Source organism: Saccopteryx bilineata, chromosome 1 (genome assembly GCF_036850765.1).
Source record: "Saccopteryx bilineata isolate mSacBil1 chromosome 1, mSacBil1_pri_phased_curated, whole genome shotgun sequence".
Lineage (NCBI taxonomy): Eukaryota > Metazoa > Chordata > Mammalia > Chiroptera > Emballonuridae > Saccopteryx > Saccopteryx bilineata.
Window position 1 is genome coordinate 10,902,920 of NC_089490.1, and position 22,136 is coordinate 10,925,055.

Sequence of the window (22,136 nt, forward strand, 5' to 3'; positions counted from 1 at the left end):
CCTCGGCTTCCCTCTGCACTGACTGACACAGGAGATCCCCAGGGTCCCCTCCGGATCTGCCCTGAAAGCCTGTCTCTTCACTTCCACTCCCTCCCCAGTTCAAGGAACCCAGGCATCCACCTGCCGCCAGGCTCTGGGTAAACAGGAAGCTGGGTGAGGGGAGCAGGGCTGGGCGGAAAGTCCCAGGCAGGTGTGTCGGCTTATGGGGAGGGGGTGGCCCCGCCGCCGAGGTATGTAAGCCCCTCTGCCCTGACCCTGGCTCAGTCTCCATGGGGCCACTGGGGCCGGAGGGCTGGGGGAGGAGGCCCCAGGGGAAGGGCTGCCTCCTGGTGGCTGTGGCAGGAACCACTTCCCTGGTGACCCTGCTGCTGGCCGTGCCTCTCACGGTCCTGGCTGTGCTGGCCGTGGTGCCCCCGAAGCAAGGAGGACCGGTGAGCGGCGCCCACAGTACTCAGAGGGCTGTGGACTGCTCTGGCTCACCCACCTCTGGCCCTGCCTGGGGCCCCCTGCATCACCTGCTCAGCTGGCCTGGCTGTCTCTGGCAAGGATGTCTGGCTGGCTCTCTTTCTCTGTTCCTGTGATGCTGTTGTGTCCTGATGTCTCCAAGCCCAACCCCTCCCTGGTTGTCTGTCTGTCTCCTTCTTCTTTCCCAGACAGACTCAGGCCTCTGTCTCCCCGCCCAACCATCTCTGCCCTGCTTGCTATCCCTTCCAGGGAGCTGGGTGTCGGGCTGGGAGGTTGGGTCTATGTTGGGAGAAGTGGGGTTGGCATCAGCTAAGACTGAACTCTGGGCACTGCGACCCCACCCACCCAGGTAACAGGGACCACTGATCCGGGGACGCCAGCACAGGCCCAGCAGCGATTGGGTAAGAGCAGACTGTCTCTCCTCCGCGGCTCCAGGCCGGCAGGGACTCCCAGCTCCCTTCCGTCTGCATCCCCAGACACTCTATCTACCCTCTTCCTCAGGAAGCCAGATGCCCCGTCCCGAGCCCCAGCCTCCTGTCCTCTCAGGGGGACCACGCATGGGTGGCCGACCTGCCCCAACCGAGCGTGGACTCTTCTTGGCCTCTTCCAGGGCCCCAGGAGCTGCCTGAGCAGGATTCAGAAAGAGACCCGAGCCCCAAGCTGCCGGCGGCCCACCTCATAGGTAAGGAGGACCTCACCAACCCCAACAGCCCCAGGGGCCGGGTTTGCCCGCCCACGGTTCGGGCCCCTTGGCTCGGTTATTGCCTTGCTGGTTCGGACACCCTTGGCCACCTCTTATCCCTGGAGAGCCCAGCCCACCCCTCCGTCCGCCCCGCGCCCTGGCTTCCCGCTTCCCTCCCGGAGCCGGGAAGAGCCGGCCTGAGTCTCCCCAGGGGAGCGCAGCGCAGCCCCGCGCCCGGCACCCGGCGCCCCAGCGGCACCCACCCAGCGCAGCGGGCGCACCTGCAGGGGCCCCTGCGGGGGGCGGGACGCCGGCTCTCGGCAGGCGCGGGTCGGGGTTGCTGTCTTCGGCATGGCTTTCCCTGGAGCCTACCGGCCGGTCTCTCCGCAGGCGCCTGGACGCAGGGCCAGGGGCTGGGCTGGGAGGCGAAGAAAGAAGAGGCGTTCCTGCGGAGCGGGGCGCAGTTCTCCGGCGCCGGCGGGCTGGCTCTCCCACGGGACGGCCTCTATTACCTCTACTGTCACGTGGGCTACCGCGGCCGGGCGCCCCGGGCGGACGGGGACCCCCCGGACGGCGGGGTGACGCTGCGCAGCCGGCTGTACCGCGCGGGGGGCGCCTACGGGCCCGGGACTCCCGAGCTGCTGCTGGAAGGCGCCGAGACGGTGAGCCCGGGCCTGGGCCCGGCGCGGAGGCTCTGGTACACCAGCGTGGGGTTCGGCGGCCTGGTGCAGCTGCGGAGGGGCGAGAGGGTGTTCGTCAACATCAGCCACCCCGACATGGTGGACTACCGGAGAGGGAAGACCTTCTTCGGGGCCGTGATGGTGGGCTGACGGCCGCCCCCGCGTGGGGGCACTGCGTGGACCGGCCCAGATATGGGGGACCCCGACATCAGGGACCCCCGCGGCCGCGGAGAAGATGTGGGACCTTGTGTGGAAACTGATTTTGAGCCTGATGAAAATAAAGAGTGTCAAGCTTTCGCGCTGCCCATACAGATGTTGAGAGGCCGATGGGGTCGTGGTTCAGGGTGGGGGGCACACCAGGGTTGGTTATATAGTCTCTGCGTGTTTCTGGAAAGAATTCATTAGCACTCTGCGTGGCGTCCCCTCCCTGGGATGGAGGCCTGCGGGCCTGCCCACCCCCTGCCCCCAAATGGCCTCGCCTCCCCCAGCACCGGCCCAGTTTGGAGGGTCGAGGGAGGGGGTCTACTCCAACCACAAAGAATCTCCAAGCATCCTGCTTCTCAGAGCCGCCGGGTCCCCACCACACTGCATCTTCTCCTGGGTCCCTCCCAACACTGAGCGAGGGCTCATGACAGGAAAAGGAAGTGGCATGCAGGAAGGCCCGCCGCACAGTAGCCCCGAAGATGGCCGGGGGACAGAGCCCTGAGGGGCCCAGCCCGCCTCCCCTCCTGGTTAGCCAAGGCCCTGTCCCCACCGCCCCAGAGTCACCTCTTCTCTGAGCAGCAAGAACAACAGCTTGTGAGGGTGAAGGAAGGAGGCTGAGGGAGGGTTGGGAGGGTGTTTGAGAGAGAGAGATGGACTCTGTAGTGAACCGGAGGAAGAGGAAGGAGGAAGATCTGATGCCACCTGTTGGGGGACACGGCAAGTTCTCACCCCTCTTTCACACTTCAGGTCCCCTGCCCGTGAGTGGGCAAGTGTGGGGGCCCAGGGTGAGTAAGAGCAGCCCTCTCACAAACTTGGCTGACTTTCAGCCCCGGGGCTGGAGGAGGCAGAGGGGAACTCACGCCCGATCTAGGTCACCCCAGTGGGTCACCCCACCCCTGCGGCACACCGCACGGTTTTCCCCTGACTGCCTTCGACTCTATTCACTCTTCTCCTCATTTCCCCTTCTGACCAGGATTTTCTCTTAAAAACCATCGTAGATCAAACAAAATGTCTTCATGTCTCTTGATGTCAAGGTGGCAGTGCCTTCCTGGGGTCCACCATGCCCCTCAGAGCGTGGGTGTGTGCTGGAGACAGACTTGCCACCCAGGAGTTTATAGTCAGCTCAGTATTTGTGCCAATGTTTAGGCTGAAGCATTAAGAAAGGACCAATTAATATATTATCGGTTTTAGAAACCAGTCTCAGTCTTGAGAATAGATCAGTTAAACAGTTGTCTCTCATTTTAAGAGGCCATGATGCGGGTGGCTCCCAAAATTAGGCCTGTGGTGCAAACAATCAGGTGCTTCATAAGAGGCATCTTTATGGAAACAAAAGAAACATCGCGCTTAATGGTGGAAGCAGACTATCATCTCAATTCCTGAGTTCTGAGGGCAGCCTGTTGAGAAGCTTTCTAGACGCCTGGCTTGAATTTCTTCCAGATGGAGTGAAGGCAGGCAGTGAGTGTCTGATAGTTCTGCTGGTTTTCGGTTTGTCTCTGGTGATATTTTCTGCAGGGGACATAGAGGCTGTGCACATGTGAGCCGTTCTGGTGAGTCCTCTGAAGTGTATATCAAGTTGTCCTCTTTAGCTTGCATGACTTGGGGGAAAGGGCAGTTTCAATTCTCAATGAGTACAAGTCACAGGATGGGAGGAAAACTGGACATGTCCACTTGGAGAGTCAGAGCCAGATACGAGAATAAACCAGAGGAATTCAAATTCTGATCCAGTTTACAGGTAGGAACAAAATCTCAAAAGATGATGAACAGCACTAGAATCTAACATCCAAAAAAAAGGCGTATTACTTAAACATAGTGCTTCTCTCTAAAATAACCCTCATTTCCATCAACTATGGCCAAGACGAATTTGTTCGTGAAATAAGTCTCATTTCGGTCAAGTCGGCCTGTTCTTTATGTAGGAACAGCAAGAATGCTGAGTGAACCATGTAGGTTCTTTTAAATCTGCTTTGGCTGGGATTTTTCCGTAAGGAATCTTCAGATTGAACTTTATAGGCTCTTTGAGGCCAGGAAAGTCAAGGCAAGCACTTGGGCCATCAGACATTGCGTGCACCACCTATAGATTTGGGTGAGTTCCTCTCTTCTTGAGGTCCCCAGAGAACTTGGGTTCCTGCACCTGCCAGGAAGTGACCGTCTTTATTCATTTGATAAGGCTTCCGAGAACTCTATAAGCGAAGTTCCAGGGTGACCTAGCCAAGGGTTTTATTGGCTTCCATAAGTCAATCTGAATTCTTTAAAGCTGTCTGCTCATATCTGAGTCTATGCAGGTCTCTCTCAAGTATGAGGTTCCAGGGAAAGCCTGCGCAGCGTAACCAGTCCTGGATTGTGTCCTGTTACACGGAGAGCCGGTTCTTCTTAACTTATGCAAATAACAATAGTGCCATGAAAAGAAGAATCTTCACAGAGTTTCTGAATTCTGGAGGGGCCAAGTCTGTAGAAAAAGGAAAATGTTTTTATTCTGCTTATGAATTTATAATTGCTCGAAGTCATAAGTTGCTTAAGTAAAAATGTTTCCTTATATAGATATTTAGAAAGACAAAGATTAAAATATTCATCAATATTTCAAATAATAATTGACAAAAATTGTAATCATCCTCATCAGTTCATTCAGTCTTATAAATTTTTTTTAATTTTTTTATTTTTATTTTTTTCATTTTTCTGAAGCTGGAAACAGGGAGAGACAGTCAGACAGACTCCCGCATGCGCCCAACCGGGATCCACCCGGCACGCCCACCAGGGGCGACGCTCTGCCCACCAGGGGGCGATGCTCTGCCCATCCTGGGCGTCGCCATGTTGCGACCAGAGCCACTCTAGCGCCTGAGGCAGAGGCCACAGAGCCATCCCCAGCGCCCGGGCCATCTTTGCTCCAATGGAGCCTCGGCTGCGGGAGGGGAGGAGAGAGACAGAGAGGAAAGCGCGGCGGAGGGGTGGAGAAGCAAATGGGCGCTTCTCCTGTGTGCCCTGGCCGGAATCGAACCCGGGTCCTCCGCACGCTAGGCCGACGCTCTACCGCTGAGCCAACCGGCCAGGGCCCAGTCTTATAAATTTTTTTTCTTTTTCTAGAGAGAGAGACAGGCAGACAGACAGACAGGGCAGACACAAGAAGGGGGAGATGAGAAGCATCAATTCTTCATTGTGGCACCTTAGTTCATTGATTGCTTTCTCATATGTGCCTTGACCAGGGGGGCTCCAGCCGAACCAGTGACCCCCTTGTTCAAGCCAGCGACTTTGGGTTCAAGCCAGCAACCACAGGGTCATGTCTATAATCCCACGCTCAAGCTGGCAACCTCAGGGTTTTGTTTTTTATTTTTTATTTTTTTATTTTTTTTTACAGAGGCAGAGATAGACAGGGACAGACAGACAGGAACGGAGAGAGATGAGAAGCATCAATCATCAGTTTCTCGTTGCGCGTTGCGACATCTTAGTTGTTCATTGATTGCTTTCTCACATGTTCCTTGACCACGGGCCTTCAGCAGACCGAGTAACCCCCTGCTGGAGTCAGCGACCTTGGGTCCAAGCTGGTGAGCTTTGCTCAAACCAGATGAGCCCGTGCTAAAGCTGGCGACCTCGGGGTCTCGAACCTGGGTCCTTCTGCATCCCAGTCCAACACTCTATCCACTGCGCCACCACCAGGTCAGGCTAGCTTCTTTTTTTCAAAAAAAAATTTTTTTATTTAGAAAGTTAAATTTAATGGGGTGACATTGATCAATAAGACGATATAGGTTTTGCCTGACCAGGTGGTGGTGCAGTGGATGGAGCATCAGACTGGGATGCAGAGGACCCAAGTTCAAAGCCCCAAGGTCACTGGCTTGAGCGTGGGCTCACCAGCTTGAGCACGGGGTTGCTGGCTTGAGCGTGGGATCATGGACATGACTCCATGTTCTCTGGCTTGAAGCCCAAGGTCGCTGGCTTGAGCAAAGGGTCACTTGGTCTGCTGTAACCCCCTAGTCAAGGCACATCTGAGAAAGCAATCAATGAACAACTAAGGTGCTGCAACGGAGAATTGATACTTCTCATCTTTCTCCCTTCCTGTCTGTCTCTATCTGTCCCTTTCTCTGTCTCTCTCTGTCTCTGCCACAAAACAAAATAAAACAATTGTTATATCAGTATTTTATCTTATTTAGAAATGAACTAGATATTCAATGAATTTAACTTGACTCATAATTTAACTTAATTTGGCAAAACTCTAGGTTATAAGTTACCAAAAGATTTTAATAAACTATTTAAGTAGATATACCATAAAACATAACTGTTGTTGAAAAGTTCACCTAAAACTTTAAACCTATCAATGTCTATTTATTTTACTTGTTCTCAGTAATTATGTTCAGGTTATTTATGAGAATTTATTATACCAAGTTGTTTTTCTTGCTGACAATATTGCAACAGAGATAGCATAAACCTATTTGACTAATAAACCCAGGTAGAATAAAAGTTTTATACGTAATTCTGATAAGTAAAGATATGCCTATTTAACCAAACTGAACTCAAACCAGCTTAATAGCAAATATTTTCCCAATCCACTTGATCTTGAAAAAGCATTTGGGTTAGTTTATATTGTATTTTTGAGACATTTTATGTAAGAACTTAATTTCTTTTTTTGTGTGTGACAGAGACAGAAAGAGACAGAGAGAGGGACAGATAGGGACAGACAGACAGGGAGAGAGATGAGAAGCATTAATTCTCCGTTGTGGCACCATAGTTGTTCATTGATTGCTTTCTCATATATGCCTTGACCGGGAGGGCTACAGCAGACCGAGTAACTCTTTGCTCAAGCCAGTGACCTTGGGCTCAAGCTGGTCAGTCTTGCTCAAACCAGATGAGCCCACGCTCAAGCTGGCGACCTTGGGATTTCGAAACTGGGTCCTCCGCGTCCTAGTCCAACGCTCTATCCCAGGCGTGGCCAACAGTTTTTGCCCCCAGGTCAGATTAGAAAGAAAACTTTTTTCACGGGCCAGACAAAATTAGAAAAATAAAAAATGTTAAATACAAAAATGATTCCTATAAGTAAACAAAATTTTGTTATGTAATTTATCTATGAATAAATGTAAGTGAGTGAAAAAAATTTTAATATACAATATTATTTTAATAAAAAATATATTTTTTTTACAGGGACAGAGAGAGAGTCAGAGAGAAGGACAGACAGACAGGAACGAAGAGAGATGAGAAGCATCAATCATCAGTTTTTCATTTTGACACCTTAGTTGTTCATCGATTGCTTTCTCACATGTGCCTTGACTGCGGGCCTTCAGTAGACCGAGTAACCAGCGACCTTGGGTCCAAGCTGGTGAGCTTTTTGCTCAAACCAGATGAACCCGGGCTCAAGCTGGCGACCTCAGGGTCTCGAACCTGGGTCCTTCCGCATCCCAGTCTGACGCTCTATCTACTGCGCCACCGCCTGGTCAGGCAATAAAAATATATTTTAATAAAAATATAATTACATACCGTATAAATATCCAAACTGTATCGCAATCAATTGAAACAATATTTAATTAATAGAATGAACTTGAAGGGGTTATATCGCAAATAAAACAATTATTTCGTTTTACAAACAGCCTGGACACGTTTTCAGTTATCAACTGCAACTATTGTCTATGCTACTATGCCACTTGATTCAGCACACTTGACCACAAAAATAACTAATTGTTTGACCTTGGGTGCATGCCGGCAAACTCCACCTAAAAGAATGTGGGTTTCACATAGCCGCTAAACATCAAACAGTTCATATCTAGTACAGAAGAGTACAAAAGTTGTAAATCTTTATAATGGAATTTTTTAAAAAAATAAAGAAGTATCGCGAATCCATTCGACTAATTATTGGAAGTTAACCCTAGATTAGTCACACGCGGAATTCTTTTCCGTGTATCACTGTCTTCTTAAATATCCCAATTTCCAGTCATCAAAGACACTTCTGCTTCTGAGTAGCTGAGATTTTAAAGTTGCGGGGAATATTAAAAATTTAATCGCAGCCTGACCTGTGGTGGCGCAGTGGATAAAGTGTCAACCTGGAAATGCTGAGGTCCCCGGTTCGAAACCCTGGGCTTGCCTGGTCAAGGCACATATGGGAGTTGATGCTTCCAGCTCCTCCCCCTGTCTCTCTCTCTCTCCTCTCTCTCTCTCTCTCTCTCTCTCTCTGTCTCTCTAAACTGAATAAATAAAATTTAAAAAAAGAAAAAAAATTAAAAAAAAATGTAATCTCAGGCCGCATAAACTCATTACGCGGGCCGTATGTTGGCCATGCCCGCCCTATCCACTGCGCCACCGCCTGGTTAGGCAGCACTTAATTTCTTTAAGTCAATTAAACAGAGTTCTTTCCAAATTAGCAATATTACCCAGAGGTATAAAATACCCTACAACACACATGAGCATTCAGACAGGTGCAGACAGAGACCTGATAGTTTTGTTTTTAAAACTTCAATCATGGGCCCTGGCCGGTTGCTCAATGGATAGAACATTGGCCTGGCATGAGGACAGCCGAGGTTGGGTCCCCGGTCAGAGCACACAGGAGAAGCACCCATCTGCTTCTCTTCCCCGCCTTCTCTCCCTTCTCTCGCTCTTCCCCTCCTTCAGCCAGTGGCTCAACTGGTTTGAGCATTGGCCCAGGTGCTGAGAGGATAGCTTGGTTGATTTGAGCACCCACCCCAGATAGAGGTTGCCGGGTGGATCCCGGTCGGGGCACACGTGGGAATCTGTCTCTCTATCTTCCCTCCTCTCATTTAAAAAAAAAAAAAAAAAAAAAAAATTCAGCCATGGCCTGACTGGTGGTGCAGTGGGTAGTGCTGACCTGGAACACTGAGGTCCCAGGTTCAAAACCCTGAGGTTGCTGGCTAGTGCACGGGCTTGCCAGCTTGAGTGTGGGGTCGCTGGCTTGAGCCTAAGGTCACTGGCACAAGCAAGGGGTCGATGTCTCGGCTTGAACTTGAACGGGTCAAGGCGCGTGTGAGACACGGAGGACCCAGTGGGCTCTCCTTCCGCCTGTGCCTTTCCCTGCCCCCTTCTCTTCTTCCCTTTTCTGCTGCCGTCTTCTATTTTCACCTGCAGCTGTCAGTGGGACCTGTAAGCGTGTCTTTTATATAATGTGATAGGAAGCGAGGAGCATTCTTAGGTCTGGACACTTCAGTGCTGCCTGTCTAGCTGTGCCATCAGTTAAATCATTTCCTTTCGTTTCCACAGAGGCAGCTTTGGAATGCTCTGGATTTTGGTCACTGACAATTGTTTTAGTTCATTTTTTTTTGTCATGATATGTAATAATTCTGCAACCTATTTTCCATTCTTTATGGGCTGCCCTGAGAAAGTTAAGAAGCCTGGTGCTTCCACAACATTCTCGTGTTGAGAGTTACCCTAAGGGCGTAGCTACTATTATTGTAAATTTTGGCTATTTGATCTTTGGCCAACAGACAAGCCTGAGTTGAACCATTCATTCAAGCTTGTTGGGCAGATCCGACTCCGGTGAGTAAGAGCCTGCAGTTAGGTCCACTGTGGTAGTTATTGCGTATCCAGCCCAGTAATATCCTGTTCATTCTTCAGAGATCCATCTGTAAGCCAACCTTTTTTTTTTTTCTGGCAGAGACAGAGAGAGTCAGAGAGAGGGACAGACAGGAAGGAGAGAGATGAGAAACATCAATTCTTTGTTGTGGTTCCTTAGTTGTTCATTGATTGTTTTCTCATAAGGGCCTTGACCGGGGGGCTACAGCAGACTGAGTGACCCCTTGCTCCAGCCAGCGACCTTGGGCTCAAGCTGGTGAGCCTTGCTCAAACCCGCTGATGAGCCCGTGCTCAAGCTGGTGACCTCGGGGTCTCGAACCTGGGTCTTCCACATCCCAGTCCGACGTTCTATCCATTGCGCCACTGCCTGGTTAGGCTCTAAGCCAATTTTTTAAAAAAGATTTTGTTTATGGATTTGAGAGAGAAGAGAGAGAGAGAGAGACAAAGGGGTGGGGAGGAGCAAGAAGTATCAACTTGTTTCCCAGAAGTGCCCTGATTGGGCAAGCCTGGGGTTTCGACCCAGCGACCTCAGCATTCCAAGTCGATGCTTGAACCTCTGCGCCACCGCTACACGCCAGGCCTGTAAGCCCAACTAAGTCAGCATTATCCTTAAGAGTTTCCTGGAACTATTCCAGAAACAGGAAAGCATTCAGTAAGCAAAATGCAATCATGGGTGTCTTCATCCTGCAGAAGAAGATGGCAGATTTGCTGGGTTAAGACATCTAATTAGGCCCTGGCCGAGGGCCGGTTGGCTCAGCGGTAGAGCGTCGGCCTAGCGTGCGGAGGACCCGGGTTCGATTCCGGCCAGGGCACACAGGAGAAGCGCCCATTTGCTTCTCCACCCCTCCGCTGCGCTTTCCTCTCTGTCTCTCTCTTCCCCTTCCGCAGCCAAGGCTCCATTGGAGCAAAGATGGCCCAGGCGCTGGGGATGGCTCCTTGGCCTCTGCCTCAGGCGCTAGAGTGGCTCTGGTCGCAACATGGCGACGCCCAGGATGGGCAGAGCATCGCCCCCTGGTGGGCAGAGCGTCGCCCCATGGTGGGCGTGCCGGGTGGATCCCGGTCGGGCGCATGCGGGAGTCTGTCTGACTGTCTCTCCCTGTTTCCAGCTTCAGAAAAATGAAAAAACAACAACAACAACAACAAAAACATCTAATTAAAGCACAGTAATGCCTCGGTTTTTGTTGACTTCGGTTATCGTTGGTTTTGGTTTCTGTCGATTTTTTTTTTTTTTTAATTTTATTTATTCATTTTTGGAGAGGAGAGAGAGAGGGAGAGAGAGAAACAGAGAGAGAGAAGGGGGGAGGAGCTGGAAGCATCAACTCCCATATGTGCCTTGACCAGGCAAGCCCAGGGTTTTGAACCGGCGACCTCAGCATTTCCAGGTCGATGCTTTATCCACTGCGCCACCACAGGTCAGGCGGTTTCTGTCGATTTTTTCAGAGAAAAAATTTGTCTCAGATTTTGTCGGGGCGCCCACGTGACCTTGCTGCTGATTTTGCGTAAACAAAGGACTACCGACGAGCCTTCTGCTCAGCGTGGCATTGCTTCTCATGTGAGCATCGCCCTGCGTGTCTAAGCCAGACGATTCCATTGCTCTGCGGTGTTTTTGTGCTTGCTTTATTGATTGTGAGTGCTAATGCTACAATTACATGTAAGTGATTACTGCGGACAGTAATTGGATTTACATTGATTCATATGGAAATAATTGCTTCGGTTTTTGTCGGTTTGGATTTCACCGATTGTTTTCAGACGAATTATCGATGAAAACCAAGGTATCCCCGTAATATAGGTGTAAAAGGCAGAAGCCAGTTGCCTGACAGAAGTATTGAGTGCGATGAGGACTCAGTGAGGGTTCAACAGAATGAGGACCGGGAAGAAAGGAGCGCTCATAACTATCTCTTCTGTTTGTTTGCATGGCGGGCCTACAGCAGAGATGGCTATCATGCCCGGAGGAAGCCCTTTGGCTACTGAGGCTAATTGCTGACTATAATAGCCTGTAGGTCTATAATCTCCATATTCTTGAGTTAAAACCTCTATTAAGGCCCTGGCTGGTTTGCTCAGTGGATAGAGCGTCAACCCGAAGTGTGGAAGTCCCAGGTTTGATCCCTGGTCAGGGTGCACATGAGAAAAATTATTTTCTTCTCTTCCCCTCCTCCTCCTCCTTCTCTCTCTCTTCCCCTCCTGCAGCCAGGGGCTCGATTGGTTGGAGCGTCAGCCCTGGGCGCTGAGAATAGCTGGGTTGGTCCGAGTGTTGGCCTTAAGTGTTGAGGATGGCTCAGTTGTTTCGAGCAGCTGATTCAAGCACGGGCCCCAGATGGGTGTTGCTGGGTGGATACCAGTTGGGGTGCATGCAGGAGTCTGTCTCGCTATCTCCGCTCCTCTCACTTAAAAAAAGAAAAAAGAAAAAAAAACCCTCTATTAAGTATTTCCTTTATTTTCATGTATAAAAAGTTAGAAGGCTTATAATTAATGTGTCCTAGAGTGAGAGTGTTAGATAATTCCTTAGAGATTGTATAGGTTGTTTCCTTTCTGGGTTCCTCTGAATTGGATCAGGTAAATTTGATTTTAATAAGACATATAGAGGCTGGGTCATTAATAATAACTGTGGGACCTGGCCTTGGTCAGAGGGCTCGGGTGGTTAGAGCATCGTCCCGAAGCACAGAGGTTGCCGGTTCGATTCCTGGTCAGAGCACATTCAGGAGCAGTTCCTGTCTCTCTTTCTCTTTCTCTGCTGCTCACTAAAATCAACAAAATCAAATCAAATCATTGGAACCTAATTGTGACAATACCTAGTCAAACTCAGGAATCATCTAAGCTGCTTTGTTTTTGGAAGAAGAAAACATAAGATTCCTCTGAGTCTGTCAGGGTTCATTAGTAGCTCATTTTTATTTTATTTTATTTATTTAAAAAAAATTTTTTTTTTTTTCATTTTTCTGAAGCTGGAAACAGGGAGAGACAGTCAGACAGACTCCTGCATGCGCCCGACCGGGATCCACCCGGCACGCCCACCATGGGGCGATGCTCTGCCCACCAGGGGGCGATGCTCTGCCCCTCCGGGGCGTCGCCATGTTGCGACCAGAGCCACTCTAGCGCCTGAGGCAGAGGCCACAGAGCCATCCCCAGCGCCCGGGCCATCTTTGCTCCAATGGAGCCTTAGCTGCGGGAGGGGAAGAGAGAGACAGAGAGGAAAGCGCAGCGGAGGGGTGGAGAAGCAAATGGGCGCTTCTCCTGTGTGCCCTGGCCGGGAATCGAACCCGGGTCCTCCGCACGCTAGGCCGACGCTCTACCGCTGAGTCAACCGGCCAGGGCTATTTTAAAATTTTTTATATATTGAATTTTAGAGAGAGGAGAGAGACAGAAGGGGGTGGGGAGCAGGAAGCATCAACTCATAGTTGCTTCTTGTATGTGCCTTGACCAGGCAAGCCCAGGGTTTTGAACCAGCAACCTCAGCATTCCAGGTCGATGCTTCATCTACTGCGCCACCTCAGATCGGGCATGTAGCTCATTTTAAAATGTGAGATAACCAAACTAAGTATTTTTACTTGGGGTAAACAGAATCAGAGCCTGTCCTTTTGGGAGCCTACTAATGTCCTCTAGAGCAGCTGTTCTCAACCTGTGGGTCGCGACCCCAGTGGGGTCGCCTAAAGCCATCGGAAAATACATAATGCATACCAGGTATTTACATTCCGAATCATAACTGTAGCAAAATTACAGTTATGAAGTAGCCACCAAAATTATTTTTTTGGCTTGTGGTCACCGCAACATGAGGAACTGTATTGCGGGGTCACGGCATTAGAAAGGTTGAGAACCACTGCTCTAGAGCATCAAGTGTATTATCTACACTGGATCAGAGTGAAATGTCTGGGAAACTCAACACCATTCCAATCAGCTTTTAGAATCTAAGACAATAGGAGGGACTTTCCATTATATGCCCGGGGCATCACAACCCAGGTGAACTTGTGATCTTCCCCGGGGGAAAGCGGAGGTAGTTCTGTTTCTCTCTGACAGATAGGCTCAAACAAACACTTATTAGTAAATATATCACTAAGGAACGTTGGCAGTCCATAGGAATAGCTGGTAATAGAATGTGTGGATTTGGAACTGTAGGATGTTTGGTAAGAACGATTTTGCTTGCAGCTGTGAGATTCTGTATAAATAAAGATCCTTTCCCACTGAGTTTCTTTCCTGGAAGGACAGGAGAACCACAGGGGCTTGTGCGCAAAATTATAAGTCCTCCTTTTAAATAATCTTGTATCACGGGCTTAATTCCAGCTAGTGTGTCAGGTCTTAAAGGATATGGGCAAAATATTAGGCAGAGGTCAGATTTTCCTGGGAATGGCGGACTTGGTTTTGCCAATCAATACCTGTATTGAAAAAGGCCCGAGGTTGTATTGGAATGCCCTGCAACACACCTTCAATCTCCAGACCTTTTTCCTCTTGTGGAAATTCCTCTAACATCATTGTTTTCCCAATCAGTTCAGTATCTGATTTACTTACTTCTACATATATTTTACCCTTCTGGTCAAAGGGTATGTGGGGGTCATAGGTTTCAAGAAAATCTTGCCCTCTCAAGTCTAACTGGGATGGATTTGATTAGCAAATTACACCGCTCACAAAAATGAGCGGCCCAGGGAATATGCAGACGACTCCATCCAGTACCTTCAGCCTTTTGTCTGGTGCGTTCTCACCAGTGAGATAAAAGGTGGTTTTGCATCTCATTTGCATAATTGAACAACTGTCTTTGACTTGTTTGCTTTTCTGATGTTCTTGTTTAACAACAACAACAACAAAAATCAAATGCTTCTTTTTTTTTTATTCGCTTCATATTCATTTAGAAATCTCCCCTGACTTTTGTGAGCAGTATATATATTGCCCCTAAACATTCCCTAGTTAGAAAGGGACACGTTGATTACATATGTATATCGGTACCATTTGCTCAGAAACTTTACTGCATATAGTTAAGAGCAGTTAAAGAAACCTCCAGTATCTATAAGGGCCTTTGTAATTTCCACCCTCGAACCTCAAACCTCCATGCTTGAGGACAATGCTCTAACCGGCGGAGCTATCTGGCCAGGGCTTAATGGCAAGGAAGGAAAAGTCAGGCCCCCTCCCCCTCCTTACTGAGGAGGAAGAAACCAGAAGAATGCAGAGGAGAGGGGGGCCTGCAATGCCTAGGGTCTCACGCTCCAGCCCGTGACCTCAGCCAGAGTTCAGGACTGAGGAGCAAGGGCAGACAGAAAAGTTTAAAAAGTAACAAACCACCTTGCTTGTTATCAGATCCTTGAAATGAAGGATCTCTCGCAGCTCCAGAGAGAAGAGTAAGTAATAAGTCAAGCACAGACCTCCGGCCTCCTCTCACCCCCTCCCCTCCCGGAGACACGAAAGTCATGTAGGCCTGCAGACAGAGACGTCACAGAAACCAGGCACTTGTCACGAGAAAGCTGAAGCTGTAGAAGTATACACCATGGAAGAAATCTAGCTCCGGGGAGCACGGGTCTTTGGAGCTACTAGTTCCGCCTGCTCCGCGGGCTTTTAGTACATTTTCTCTTCCTCTAATTAAGTTATCTGAGTGTCTATCCTCCCTCGGGTCGCTTCTTGCTACAATAGTAATTTTAATTTCTCATAAGTGATTGGTAAAGAGGAGGGAAAATGACTTCACATAGTCCTTGGAGCAACCATATGTGTGTTTCTGTTTCTTTTCTCTTTCTAAATCCCATTTCAGTTTTCTATAATAATTCTTAAGATGACCTGGCTTTCTACAGTAAAAAGAGACTCCTCTAGCCTGGCCTGTGGTGGCGCAGTGGATGAAGCTTTTACCTGGAACGCTGAGGTCACCGGTTCAAAACCCCGGGCTTGTCCGGTCAAGGCACATGAGACAAACAACCAGGGAACAGCTAGAGTGAAGCTACTGCTTCTTGTTCCCCTCTCCCCATCTGTGAAATCAATAAATAAAACCTAAAAAGCCTGACCAGGCGGTGGCGCAGTGGATGGAGCTTCAGACTGGGATGCGGAAGGACCCAGGTTCGAGACCCTGAGGTCGCCAACTTGAGTACGGGCTCATCTGGTTTGAGCAAGGCTCACCAGCTTGGACCCAAGGTCGCTGGCTCCAGCAAGGGGTTGCTCAGTCTGCTGAAGGCCCACGGTCAGGGCACATGTGAGAAAGCAGTCAATGAACTACTAAGGTGTTGCAACGCGCAATGAAAAACTGATGATTGATGCTTCTCATCTCTCTCCGTTCCTGTCTGTCTGTCCCTGTCTATCCCTCTTTCTGACTCACTCTCTGTCTCTGTAAAAAATAAATAAAAATAAAAAATAATAATAATAAAGTGAAGCAACCATGAGTTGGTGCTTTTCACTCCCCCCCTCCTCTCCCTATAAAATCAATAAGTAAAATCTTTTTAAAAATTAAAAAAAAAGAGAGACTCCTCTTCAAGAGTTTTTCAGCAAACACTGTATGGTAATATCGTTGCTTTTACTCCCAGAAACCAGTAAATATGTTAACAGGAATAGGTCAAAATGACCAGGATCTCATGTTCTAACAGTTCAATTCTTTTGCAAACCCATCAGGGTCCTGGATAAAATGAGGGAAATCTTGTAGGTAGATTTATTTATTTATTTTTTTAACAGAGACAGAGAGAGAGTCAGAGAGAGGGATAGACAGACAGGAACGGAGAGATGAGAAGCATCAATCATTAGTTTTTCGTTGCGCATTACATCTTAGTTGTTCATTGATTGCTTTCTCATATGTGCCTTGACCGTGGGCCTTCAGCAGACTAAGTAACCCCTTGCTCGAGCCAGCGACCTTGGGTCCAAGCTGATGAGCTTTTGCTCAAACCAGATGAGCCCATGCTCAAGCTGGCGACCTCGGGGTCTCGAACCTGGGTACTTCTGCATCCCAGTCCGACGCTCTATCCACTGCGCCACTGCCTGGTCAGGCGCAGGTAGATTTCTTATTGTTGTTCTTGTCCAAGGACCATATACAGTGTGTCCGTAAAGTCGTGGTGCACTTTTGACAGGTCACAGGAAAGCAACAAAAGACGACAGAAATGTGAAATCTGCACCAAAAAAAAGGAAAACCCTCCCAGTTTGTAGGATGATGTGGCAGCATGTGCGCATGCGCAAATGATGACTTAACACCGTGTATACAGTGGAGCAGCCCACGGCCATGCCAATAGAGATGTGGACGGTACAGAGGAAAGTTCAGTGTATTCTGCAGCTCACTAAATTCAAATCTGTGACCAAAGTGCAACGTGAATATCGGCGCATTTATAACGAAGTGCCACCACATAGGATAACATTACTCGGTGGGATAAGCAGTTGAAGGAAACCAGCAGTTTGGTGGAGAAACCCCGTTCTGGTAGGCCATCAGTCAGTGACGAGTCTGTAGAGGCTATACGGGATAGCCACCTAAGGAGCCTAAAAAATCTGTGCGTGAGCCCACATCGAACTGCACTGGATATGAAACTGGGAAAGTTTTCCTTTTATTTGGTGCAGATTTCACATTTCTATCGTCTTTTGTTGCTTTCCTGTGACCGGTCAAAAGTGCACCATGACTTTACAGACACACTGTATAGTCGCTGGTTTCCCTCTGGTAGAGAGAGAGACAGACAGACAGAGACAGACAGACAGGAAAAGAGAGAGACGAGAAGCGTCAACTCATAGTTGTAACACCTTCGTTGTTCATTGATCGGCTCTCATATGTGCCTTGACGGGGGGCTCCCGCAGAGCCAGTGGCCCCTTGCTCAAGCCAGTGACTATGGGGTCAAGTATAGGATCCCACGCCCAGGTTGGCGACCCTGCACTCAAGCTGTTGACCTCGGGGTTTTGAACCTAGGTCCTCAGTGAAATGTCTTTAAAAGAATCTATCTGCCTGACCAGGTGGTGACCCAGTGGGTAGAACATTGGCCTGCGACTGACTGATGCTGAGGACCCAGCTCCATGGGGGCTCTGGCCCCTTTAAAACTCATATTCCCCTCATCCAACTTCCCACTAGGGCTCAAAACAGAACATTCTTACCCCCCAGCGTGAGCTTGCAGTTAATTTGCTTGCTCTTCTCTCTCTTAATGGCTTCCAGGCCTTCATTTTGAACTGTAACAAAAGGTTTATCTCCAGCAGGCGTGTCAGGGAAAGCTCACTTTGGGAAGGGACCTGATAATTAGGGGAGTTTAAACCACAATAGTTGTCTGTAAAAGCCGAGCCACAGGCCCAGAGGTGCCCTCTTCTGATAGATTAGATCCGCCCTCATCTTACCAGCAGTGCAAACCCTTGGTAGGAGGGGGGGGACTGGCCTGCTTGCAGCCCCTGCCTGGACCTTTGAACCAGCCCAGGCTTTCTTGTAGACAGTGGAGCCGGGAGAGAAACAATTTGGAGGAGCTGTGACGCTTCTCCAATCCACACGTGAAAACACATCACCTTGTACCTACAGAGGCCACGACTCAGCTGCTTTCCCCAAGACCCCCAACTCTGTCCCTACCCTCGGCCAACACGGCTTCGGCCGTCTCAGCCGCCTGCACCCGGGCGTTTTAAAATTTTCCTTTTGGAACCCGTCGGCCTATTGTTTCTGGTTCTGCTCTTCCCGGTGGCCATGCGGAGACCTGGGAAGGGGTTTCTAGCCTGTCAGCTGTCTCTCACGGGATAAGGCAGTCGGTCTGCTGGAGTTCTCTCCGGGTCTGACCTAGTCGGGGGTTTCTGACCGACCTGCAGTTGCCAAGGGTGACCGACAATAGGCTCCTCCCTTTCCCAGTGGACCGGGAAGCCTCGACCCTTCACCTACCATGCCAGGCGCCGGCGCTAGGAGCCCTGAGGTAGCGTATGTGTTCTGTTGTCTCGTGGCCCCATAGGTGGTGGGGGTTCCTGTCTCCATCTGACCCATCAGGTTCAGTGCCTGGTTCAGATTACACAGTTAGGCCAAGGTTGGCTAGAGGGCCCCCAGCGGGTGGGTGATTTGGAGTCTAGATCCCTGCACGTCTGGACGTCCCTGGGCTGTGATTCAGGTGCCAGAGAATGTGACTTCTCTCGGTTCTGCTGGCTCGCGGCCACGACAGCCGGAAATCTTCACCTGCACACCTGAGCTGCAGGACTTCCCCGCCGGGATCGGAATTCCCGGGCTTGGAAATTCCCGTGCCCTGAGGGAGAGGTAATGGGGGTCAGGCCTTCATCTCCCGGGGGAGGGGCACATCTGGCGGAGCTCTGCCTTACCTCGGGTCTCCGGAGCCCCCACCCCCCCGCGGCAGCACACGGTGTTAGGGCAGGGTCCAGGCATCAGCGTGAGGACAGGGTCCAGGCATCGTCAGCCCCCTGGAGCAAGGACTGCAGGGAGCCGCCCCCCACCCCCTGACGCAGAGTGAATTCCCAGAAAGAGATGATGTTTCTTTTCTAAGCACACTTTATTTCTCGCCAGCAGGGCGGTTACAGACACAGCTCCCCTGGGGAGCAGAGGTTCAGCGATGTAGCGACAGTCAAGTCACCAAATCAAACATCATGTAGACAACTTGATCAAATAAATATTTTTTAAAAAAACAAAAACATAAGCAAAAGGAGGCCCAGAGGCCCGGAAGCCAGGTGGGGACAGCCTGGCTTTCAGCTCTGTTTTCACAGAAAACATGTCTGGGCCCCAAGGCAGCCCCGGGCTCGGGGGGTCTCCCAGGACATCCGACCTCCTGACTAATAAATACTTTCATCGGTAAATAAATAAATAATAAATAAATAATAAATAATCGCAAGTGCAAACATAAATAGCGGGGAGCTGGCCCCCTGGGGGGGGGAGGCTGGGCTTCCATCTCAGGGAAGCTTCTGGAAACATCGGAAGAAAGAGAGGGAGGCCTGAGGTCCAGTCGTGCCAATGTGTAGGCCTGTTCTGAAGTGTTCTGGCCGGAACTCAAGGTTCCCCAGCCCCCCTCCCCCACTCTCGAGGTGTCCCAGGCCGCATTGAGGGGCCCAAACCTTCGCCCCCCCCCCAGGGCATGCCGGAAGCCCTCGGTTTGGAATGTCGGTAGTGGCCAGCGCCCCCCCCCCCTTCCGGCCACTCATCGGGGCATCCTCGGTCTCTGTAAGTGTTGTTTGAAGTTCTGAGCTTGCGGCCTGGCCCTGACTGAGCCCCGCGCCCCCTGTCTGGTGAAGCAGAAGGGACGGAGAGGTCCGGAGAAGTGGAGGGGAAAGGTGTCGAGGCGGCCGGAGCTGGACGCCCTGCTGTCCCTCACAGGGCGATGATCCCGAAGTAGACCTGCCCGGACTCGGCGAAGTCGAGGTAGCTGGGCAGGTTGATCTCCGCGCTGAGGCGGTCGCCCTTCTCCAGCTGGAAGACCCCTCCCAGGTAGATGGGCTCGTACCAGGGCTTGGCCTCCGAGCCCTCCGGGGTCTCCCTCTGGCAGGGGCTCTTGATGGCCGAGAGGAGGTTGACCTTGTTCTGGTAGGAGACGGCGAAGCGGCTGATGGTGTGGGTCAGGAGCAGGTGGGTGGCAGGGCAGCCCTGGCCCTTGAAGAGGACCTGGGAGTAGATGAGGTACAGCCCGTCCACGGGCACCACCAGCTGGTTGTCCGACAGCTCCACGCCGTTGGCCAGGAGAGCGTTGGCAACCCGGTTCAGCCACTGCAGCTTCCCCACTGTGTGCTGGTTTGCTGGAGGGACGGAGGGGGGACGGAGGGGGGGTGAGTCAGTGGGACCCCACCACTTCCACACGGCACATCCTGGCCCTCAAGTTCTGCCCACTCCACCCCCGCCCCCCACATCCTCTTCCTGTCCCCTCTGTCTGTCTTCCCTGTCCCTTCTGGCCATGACGTTCTAAGTGTACCCCACGGGGCCCATGGTGTTTCTTCTCCTCCCAGCCCCTTGAGTTCAGGGAGTCCGTCTCACACTGTCTACCTTCCGTCTGGGGGTCCAGCCCCCAAATTCTATCCCTCGTCAGCCCGCCTGCCTCTTCCTCCCCCCAGACCCATCTCCGGAACGCTTACCCACAACATGGGCGACGGGTTTGTCACTTGGGGTTCGAGAAGATAATCCTGAGGAAAGAAAGAGGAGAGAAAAAAAAGGTGAGACCCTTAAGCTTCCCCCCAAAATATCCTGCTCCTTTGACCTCTGCTCCTCATCCCCCCGACTTTCAAGTCTAAATCCCTCCACCCCCGCCACGGCTACCATCCCAGGACTAAGCCCAGTTAACTCCACCCAAAGCCAGCAGTAGAAGAGGGGGGCTCTGTGGACACTTACGGAGCGTCTGGGGCAGCGGGAGGCTCAGGGAGAACTGCTGGGGAGAAGGAGGAGGATTAGCATCAAAGTGAGTCACCCCGAGGAGAAACAGCCGGCGCTGGTCCGGCCCGAGTGCACCCTCTTCCCGTTGTGCCTCCTGCTCTCTCTCCATCCATCCATCCATCCATCCATCCATCCATCCAACAAGCTTCTGCCGGGTGCCTTCCCGGACACCCCCTCTTTATCTTCCCGTGTCTCTCCTCCCCTCCCCTCTCCTCCTCTCTTCCATAACTCCCATATCTCTTTATTCCACAATCTCTACTCATTCCCTCGCTTTCTCCCCACCTCTCCAACCGCCCCTCACCCCTCTCTACACCTCTCTCTCTGTCTCTCTCTCAGTGCATCCGCCTGCTCATTCATTCGTGCATCCCCTGCTCAGTGAGCACCTTCCAGGGCACACGTCCTCTCTCTCCACCCTTCTCTCTTCCCTGACCTCTCTCCCCTTCTTCCTTCTGCTTCCCTGTCTTTCCCCACTTGTCCCCCTCCCCCCATTGCGCTCGCCCTCTTTCTCCCCCATTCCTCTCTGGGCGAGAGAAGGAGCCGAGGCTGGCCCAGCACTCACCTCTTCCTTCTGGGGGCCGATCACCCCGAAGTGCAGCAGGCAGAAGACGGCCGTGGCTCCTGCCACCAGGAGGAAGGAGAAGAGGCTGAGACACAGGCACCGTCGGGGGCCCTGAGGGCCCCCCGCCTGCTTGGGGAGCCCCTCCTCTGCCAGCTCCACGTCCCGGATCATGCTTTCAGTGCTCATGGTGTCCTTTCCAGAGGGGCTCGGGTCCGGCGGGGAGACGGTGCAGCCCTGGGCCAGGTGTGTCAGAGGGAGAGCGTTGGCTGTGCCACCTGAGAGATTCTTTCCAGAGGTGTCTGGAGTCGCTGCTCTCTCTCTCTCTCTCTCTCTCCTGGCCCGTCCCCTGGTGTCCTCGCTGAGAGAACTTCTGCTGGCTGGCTCGCAGACAGCTGCCTTTATACCCGGGGGAGAGGAGGGCGGGGAGAGGCTCTCACTCAACCAGCACCCAGCGGAAAACTTCCTTGGTGGAGAAACCCATGAGCTCATCTGGAGGAAGCGGTCGTGGGCCTCCACCTTCTGTCTCGGTTTCTTCTCCATTGCGGGGGCGGGGGTTTGGAAAGTTGGGGACACCCAAGGAAGGCATCAGGGATACTTGCCACCGGCCCCTGCTTGGATTCTGAGGGTGGGCACGGGGTTGGGGGGGGATTTGCTGGGCCAGTTACTGCTGTGAGTGTAGGACCTTGAAGGCTGAACCACATAGTTCCCTTCTGCTCCCCCAATTTCCAGGGTCTCCGTTCCTCTTGGAGACCAGGGCCATGGCCCAGTTCCCTCTGATGTCCCGAAAGGACTCACACGGGGGGTAGG

At 51.3% G+C, this 22,136-nt stretch overlaps 2 protein-coding genes across 4 annotated transcripts; one reads left to right on the top strand and one right to left on the bottom strand.

Annotated features, from left to right (window-relative positions):
- Positions 1–198: 198 nt before the first annotated feature.
- LTB (lymphotoxin beta) lies at positions 199–2,123 on the top strand. The gene is made up of 4 exons (XM_066268206.1): positions 199–431; positions 815–866; positions 1,076–1,147; positions 1,538–2,123. The coding sequence occupies exons 1-4, from the start codon at positions 270–272 to the stop codon at positions 1,975–1,977; spliced, it is 726 nt and encodes a 241-aa protein (XP_066124303.1). The 5' UTR covers positions 199–269; the 3' UTR covers positions 1,978–2,123.
- A 17,597-nt stretch (positions 2,124–19,720) lies between these two features.
- On the bottom strand, positions 19,721–21,657 carry TNF (tumor necrosis factor). 3 transcript variants are annotated; one of them, XM_066252896.1, is made up of 4 exons: positions 21,330–21,657; positions 20,743–20,762; positions 20,476–20,561; positions 19,721–20,142 (listed from the first exon to the last, which is right to left on the bottom strand). In XM_066252896.1, the coding sequence occupies exons 1-4, from the start codon at positions 21,513–21,515 to the stop codon at positions 19,721–19,723; spliced, it is 714 nt and encodes a 237-aa protein (XP_066108993.1). In that variant the 5' UTR covers positions 21,516–21,657. The 3 variants fall into 3 exon arrangements, with proteins under 3 accessions (XP_066108993.1, XP_066108992.1, XP_066108991.1); XM_066252895.1 differs by having other exon boundaries at positions 20,476–20,523; positions 20,729–20,762; XM_066252894.1 differs by having other exon boundaries at positions 20,476–20,523; positions 20,729–20,765.
- Positions 21,658–22,136: the final 479 nt, after the last annotated feature.

Bases quoted from the DNA above. Each gene is read 5' to 3' on its own strand.
- LTB (XM_066268206.1), top strand. From the start codon at position 270: ATGGGGCCACTGGGGCCGGAGGGCTGGGGGAGGAGGCCCCAGGGGAAG. The intron at 867-1,075 runs GTAAGAGCAGAC...GGCCTCTTCCAG, and splicing joins ACAGGCCCAGCAGCGATTGG to GGCCCCAGGAGCTGCCTGAG. The intron at 1,148-1,537 runs GTAAGGAGGACC...GTCTCTCCGCAG, and splicing joins GCCGGCGGCCCACCTCATAG to GCGCCTGGACGCAGGGCCAG.
- TNF (XM_066252896.1), bottom strand. From the start codon at position 21,515: ATGAGCACTGAAAGCATGATCCGGGACGTGGAGCTGGCAGAGGAGGGG. The intron at 20,562-20,742 runs GCCCCAGACGCT...GGGAAGCTTAAG, and splicing joins TTCTCCCTGAGCCTCCCGCT to GGTCTCACCTTTTTTTTCTC. The intron at 20,143-20,475 runs GTAAGCGTTCCG...CCGTCCCTCCAG, and splicing joins ACCCGTCGCCCATGTTGTGG to CAAACCAGCACACAGTGGGG.